Genomic DNA, 7051 nt, shown 5'->3' with positions numbered 1-7051 from the left:
TGAATTCCACAGACCACGGGATTAAAACAAACAAATAAAAAAAACAGACCCTGAAACTCCAAATGCCATCAGGGATGGCCCTCAGGTTAAGGCACGGAGGCCTTTTAACAGGCAAAGGTTACCTGTTCGTGACAGAGGTGTGCAAATTCCACATGCCTCACATTACAGAGGACACTTCACTTCCCTCATCTTGTGTGTGCCAATTTGTGTCCCAAAAAATGGGTGAGCGATTCCTTCTCCCAGGGGTGTGCCCAACAAGGTCCTCTTAGCAGGCGGGCTTGCAGATTTCTGTGTGGGACTCTGCTGCCCCCTGGTGGCACCGCTCCGTCTCCAGCTCTCAGCAGTTGGTAAGCATGGACCTGAGAGTCTAACTGGGAAATTCAATATTACGAGTCCTTCTACCTGAAGGCATTTATTCAAGCACTCCTTCAGAGCAAGCCCCGCTCACAAGCCCCTCCAGCCAGCTTTCTTCCTCCCACCCCACCTTCCCTTCTCCGAAACACCCCTTCTCCGAAACACCCCTTCCACCACTAGATTAACTTCCTCCTTCAGCTGCACCCTTTTCGACCCCCTTTTCTGGTAGGAGGTAAGTGCCCCGCAGGCACCTCTGCTGCTCAGAGACCTCCTGGCTGGGCTTTCCTGTGCCCTGTAGCTCACTAAACATTTTGCCTTTTCTAGACCAACTTCTCTATGAAATTCCTCGATCGGAGACAAAGGTTTCAATTTGTCTTCCCGAGTTTCCCACTTTCAGAAATTACTTCCAACGTGAAAGGGGTAGAAAAGACAGAGCCAGGACACGGGTGCCACCCAGGCCCCACCCCTGAGTCCCTGGGGGAAGACGCCAGCCCTCCTCTTCCCCAGAGTGAAGCTCCGGAGAACGGGCGCCCTTGGCCAAGAGAGTTCAGGTGGCAGTCATCTCAAAGCTCACCTCTGAGTGACAGAGAGAGGACTTGCCTGGCCTCCCAGGTTCCTGCCTGACCCCACAGGGGGCAACTTCAGAGAAGCAGAGGAGAAAGGAAAAGAAGGATGATTTGCATAAAAACAAAGTGCACATCCCACAGGGCCAAGCTCCTCAATGGACAAGAGGCAGTTAGGAAAATAATGTTTCCATGTTCCTCTGAGAATCACTATCTGGCTTCAGAGAGGTGTGGGGGGAGAGAGGGGAGGGTGTGTAGTCCTCTCAATGGTGAGGAGACTGTAAAAGGCCTGAGCCCACCTTACCCTGTGCCCCTCACCCCTACTCCAATCTTCTGAGGAGCTCAGGAGAGTGGTTCTCAACCTCTAGATTCACCAGAACCACCTGGAGGGCCTGTGAAACCACTTGACTGGACCCTGTTCACCCCACCCCCACCTCCCACCCTGAGTCTCTGACTCAGCAGGTCTGGGCAGGGCCTGAGAATCTGCACAGCCACCACGGTCCCAGGTGATCCTGGTGCTGCTGGTCCAGGGAACACTCTTTGAGAACTGGAGTTAGATCAGCTGTCATCACTACCCACCTCTGTCTTACACAATCATTTTACACAGAATTTTCAAACAGATTTAAAATTACTTCAGGACAAAAGAAGGATCCTCTGCAACCCAAACTGAGGTATGCAAATCCACAGGCTAAACAGTGTCTGCCTAGAATACCAATGCCACCTACAGATTTGCAGAGGGAAAACAGCTAAATAATTTAACGGGCACTTTTATGACATGACATTATTGTTATCATGCAGAAATATACTTTCGAGGACAATGCATAACTTAGTGGCATTTTTTAAGACAGAATTAAGGGACTTCTAAGAACCCTCTGACTTTTCCAGGGGTCACGTTTCGTGTTCTCCTCTGAAAAAGTTCCACACTTTAAACTGCACTTCTAGGCCTGGGGGGGGGAAGCCTTGCACGTGTGTGAACTGTGTGCACATGTGTGTTCTGTGTGTGCATACATGTACTGCGTGTACTGTGTGTGCATGCAAGCTATTCTCCTCACCTCAATCAGGATTTTGTTTTGATGGTGAGAGGTAGGAACCTCCCTGAGAAAGGCCGTTTAGGTGTTTTCAGGTACTAACACTGTAGGTGAATTAATTGCATTAACATGTTCCATGAGGCTAGCTGTGGAATAAGAAAGAAATCTAAGTGGGAGGAAAAGTGAGTTGGGAATGAGGAAGGTGGCTTGACGTGAGCTTCAAACCAGGTGGCTGTGGAGCGAAGGCTGGCAGGGTCCTGGCAGACACAGGCACCAGACGCAAAAGCACACGTGCCACCGACCCTCCGGCCCCACCCATCACCCATCTAAATCGCCCCGAACAATCCCAGGCTGCGGCAGTTTGTGAGAATAGGAGGGAGCATACTATCTGCCAGTCAACAGCTTAGACAGCTTCTCCTTCTACTCTGCAAGCAATACCATGAGCACCCAATTTCTTCCTTCCCTGGGACTGCCCCGCGGGCTCCCCAGGAGACCCTCGCTGTGCCCAGTTATTAATCCTGGTTGTCACAGTCCCCGAGAATCAGGGTTGGGACAAGTCAAGTTTTATTCTGAAGGATGATTTTCCTGAAGTATTTCTCTTTTTTTTTAATATATTTTATTGATTTTTTACAGAGAGGAAAGGAGAGAGATAGAGAGTTAGCGCTCTATCCAATGAGCCAAACCGGTTTCGGCCTGAAGTATTTCTTATGTTTAAAAAAAAAAAAAATCCAGACAGCCCAGCCAGTGTTGCTCAGTGGTTGAGCATCAACCCATGAACCAGGAGGTGACGATTCGATTCCCAGTCAGGGTACGTGCCTGGGGTTGCAGGCTCGATCCCCAGCAGGGGGTATGCAGGAGGCAGCCAATCAATGATTCTCTCTCATCATTGATGTTTCTATCTCTCTCTCCTTCTTCTTTCCTCTCTGAAATCAATCAAAGTACATTTTTTAAAAATCAAGACAATAATGTGATTTAAATTGGTGAGCACTATGCCTGGCTGGTGTTGCTCAGTGGTTGAGTATCGACCCATGAACCAGGAGATCACGGTTCAATTCCTAGTCAGGCAATGCCTGGGTTGCAGGCTCAGTCCTCAGTAGGGGGCATGCAGGAGGCAGTCAATCAATGATTCTGTCATCATTGATGTTTCTATCTCCCTCTCCCTTCCTCTCTGAAATCAATAAAAATACATCTTTTTAAAAAAAAACAAACTCAGGGGTCACTTGCATGAACATGGCAACAAGGACAGAGGCTTAACCTACAGAACACTAATCCAATTCCTAGGGACCTACCTGTCCGATGAACTCGGGGAAGCTGAGGATGGGCCCGTTGTGGAAGACTGGATAATAGAAGACATAAGCCATCATCCAGGGCAAGGAGTAGAAGGTGCGCCCGCAGGGCAGCTGCTGCCAGCAGAACTCGAGGCTGAAGCTGGTGTAGTACAGGCAGCGGACGGTCAGCGTGAACTGCAGCAGGTAGTACTCATTTTCTGTCTTGTACCACCCTCTCTGCAAAGTCGCCAGGAAAGAACAGCCCGTGAGTGGCAAGGAGGGACATGGCCCAGTCTCCAGGGAAGGGGATTTCTTCCACAGGTAGAGCCACAGTGCCATAAAGGGAGTCGAGAACCACTGAACAGCAGGTAAATCCGTGGTAATCAGAATAAGCAGTGAAAGAGCAGCGGGCAGAAGAGTGTCTCTAATATCAACCACCAACTCAGCATTAAGCCTGATGCAACATAATGAAGATTTTCCCAGTATGCACCTGTCGATCCATCCATTGGGTATCCTGGAGGTTAGCCACGACCCATGGACACTGTGACAGCTCCTCCAACAATTCTGAAGACAAAGCGAGGCTTATAAATGTCACACGGACTGTCCACTAGCTCATCTTTCCCATCAGGTGCCCATCCAGGGCACACGAATTCCAAGTGCCATCACTTGAATCAATGAGTGAGTGAATGAATGAATGAATAAAAATAAAGACACCACAGGAATTCCAGCTCTGCAGTGTTTTAAGAAAAAATATAAAAAAACTTTGCAACATTTTCTATGCAAAGAAATACTCACCTTATCTGTCTCGGGGGCTATCATGGGCACCAGATGAGACAAGGCTTATGCGAGTTTCCTGTAAATTGTACAGTACTCTCCAGATGACTCTTGATGAAATGCACAGGGAACTATTGCTTTCTTTTCTCTCTATTGCTGACCCTCTGTTCCTGTGATATTTGCCACCATCTAAGCCTACCCAACCTGGAAGAAAAGGTTAGCCCTGTGTAACCTCAAAGGCCTAAGACGGCTTCAAGGTTAGCCCTGTGCAACCTCAGAGGGCTAAGACGGCTTCAAGGTTAGCCCTGTGCAACCTCAGAGGGCTAAGACGGCTTCAAGGTTAGCCCTGTGCAACCTCAGAGGGCTAAGACGGCTTCAAGGTTAGCCCTGTGCAACCTCAGAGGGCCTGTGAAACCACTGGCACTTTTATAACATGACATTATTGTTATCATGCAAAAATATACTTTCGAGGACAATGCATAACTTAGTGGAATTTTTTAAGACAGAATTAAGGGACTTCAAAGAACCCTCTGACTTTTGCCTAAAAACGACCTCAAGAGGGCTAAAACGACCTCAAGGTTAGCCCTGTGCAATCTTAGAGGCCTAAGACAGCTTCAAGGTTAGCCCTGTGCAACCTCAGAGGGCTAAGATGGCTTCAAGGTTAGCCCTGTGCAACCTCAGAGGGCTAAGACATATATGGCTACAAAAGATGCCTGCAGAATGCAACACCAGGGTTCACATGCATCAACTGCACGTGGCCACTAGGAGGAGCCCCATCACAGTTCTTCAATTGTCACCTGAAAAAGGGATCTACAGGATGGGGGCATCACCCAAGGGACCTTCTCCTCCCCAACGGAGACACTTACTTTAATTTCCTCCACATCCTGCAGCCTCAGCGTGGAGAGCAGGAGGAGAGAACAGAGCCATGACAGGAACAGTGACCGGAACTGGGCTACGCAGAAGGAGATGACGGCGTGGAGGAAGATCATGGCCGTTCCTGGGGTCCCCAGCACACACCAGCAGGCCCACATCCCGTAGGCAGTGAGGAACCAGGGTCTGTGCTGTGGACAGAGGACCCGTGAGAGAGGCACAGAGGGAGGGGAGGGAAGAACAGAGATAAAGGGGAGCTAAGGGGCATTTTTATGGGAGGTTCCACCTACAAAAGGCTAAGGCTTGGCGCCCCCCCCCTCCCCCCCGCACACACTATCCTGCAAAAGTGACGGTGAAAGCAAGTACTGGTGAACACCTCTCAGGGGTCTTACTGAGAAACCCGGGCCATCCAAACCACAAAAGGCTTTTAAAGTCTAAACCGCAGACTTAATATGAAATATTTAATTACATTTTTCCTTCATTAGCATATTGTTTACAGTCTAATTTATGTCACAGAAAGCATGTATCTTACCTGCTTTTTATGATATTGAGGCCTTTGCATAGTCAACCTGATTGAAACATTGTCTCATTTTAGAAGAGTCAGAGACTATCTTTCTATTACCAAGTTTTATAGTGATTGCCATTGAGTAACTAAATAGGTAAATTAGCATGTCTTTGCTTTCATGATAAATTCTTGGTCATCTCTGGCTCACTTAAAAGCCACACTGATGTTTAACATTGTTTGAAAGGCAATATATCATAGTGGTTTAATTACTCATGCTTTTAAGTCCAACGGCCTAAATAAATCCTAGTGTCCCCATTAACTAGCTGTGTGACCCTAGGTAACTTGCTTCATGACTCTTGTGTCTCAGGTTTTTTTTTCACACATCTAAAATTAGGATAATACCAGTACCTCCTTCAGAAGGTTGTTGTGAGCACTTAGCAAGTAAATGCATGTGAAATGCTTACTAGTACAGTGGTCTCTGCATACACAGTACGAACAGTAGAAATTTCAGTTGTTATCCTATAGGGAATTAGGATGTGTCTTTTCAGCGTGCATATAAAATATGGTTTCCAGGAATGTCTTCCTGTAAAAACAAAAAGCCTCCCTGAAGGGAAAGGCAGATGTGGGCTGTACATTGTAAATTCCATCCTTAGATGCTAACTCTTCCAAAAAAAAAAAATTGCTGAAGTACAATTTTTCCTAAACCTATACTCCAGCTCCAGAGAGAACGTTTTAAATGAGCGATTATGTCAGCCACTTTTAAGTTCCAAGAAAATCAGAGTTCATTTTTACTATTTTTCCATCCTACCGCCCACAGGAAACAGCCACATAAATTTGCTTCAAACTTTCCCCCAAACACTCACCTCTGGGCAGAGTGCAAGTATAGGAAACAAGGTCGCCAAGAGTGTTTTAAGAAGTAGTCACAACAAATGAAAAAAAAAAAAAAAGGTTCTTTTGCAACATGACCTACAGCAGCATTATTTACCCCTTGGGATTGTTTCATGCTATGTACGTGCACATATACACAGCCACATTTTTATTAAGTGCTATTTGATCCATTTGGAAAAAGCCTGTTTTCTGGGATTCGTCTGGGAACTGAACCACAGACTTAAGCTGCTTCAACTTGGAAACGCTGACCGAACCGTCAGGAAATTCTTCATAGTGCTGTGCAAACCCCAAGTGCTCGAGAAATCTCTGATGAGTTCCCCGTGCTCGCCAAGGCTACCTGGGGGCACGTGAGCTGGTCCCAAATTCCATCCCCCTCTGTCTTCCTTCTGCCAAACAGTCCTGGCAGGCGGCATCTGAGGTCGTTTTCTCTAAGACTTCACAGAAAATGCTCTCTCGTTCACCTGTGGTCTCTGCAAACCCTCATACCGCCCACGCATGCTCACCCAGGGGTAAAGGCAAACCTACTACCTACGTTCACGGCGAACAGGCGGTGAAAAGGAAAAGATGTGGACAATGCAAAAGAAGCACCTATAAGATACTGATTTTCGCCGAAGCCGGTTTGGCTCAGTGGATGGAGCGTTGGCCTGCGGACTGAAGGGTTCTGGGTTCGATTCTGGTCAAGGGCATGTACCTGGGTTGCAGGCACATCCCCAGTGGGAGATGTGCAGGAGGCGGCTGATCGATGTTTCTCTCTCATCGATGTTTCTAACTCTCTATCTCTCTCCCTTCCTCTCTGTAAAA

General features: G+C 47.5%; 1 protein-coding gene across 1 annotated transcript in view; it reads right to left on the bottom strand.

Annotated features, from left to right (window-relative positions):
- Positions 1–7051, bottom strand: part of HHAT (hedgehog acyltransferase) — a 174879-nt gene that overhangs the window by 147063 nt on the left and 20765 nt on the right. The window contains exons 4-5 of the mRNA XM_015568817.1: positions 4854–5048; positions 3235–3450 (exon numbers count right to left, since the gene is read on the bottom strand). Coding sequence (XP_015424303.1) covers positions 3235–3450; positions 4854–5048 — 411 coding nt within the window. The remainder of the gene's footprint in view (positions 1–3234; positions 3451–4853; positions 5049–7051) is intronic.

Source organism: Myotis davidii, unplaced genomic scaffold (genome assembly GCF_000327345.1).
Source record: "Myotis davidii unplaced genomic scaffold, ASM32734v1 scaffold1525, whole genome shotgun sequence".
NCBI lineage: Eukaryota > Metazoa > Chordata > Mammalia > Chiroptera > Vespertilionidae > Myotis > Myotis davidii.
Note: the sequence above shows the minus strand (reverse complement) of the source record. Positions and strands in the feature narration are given on the sequence as shown.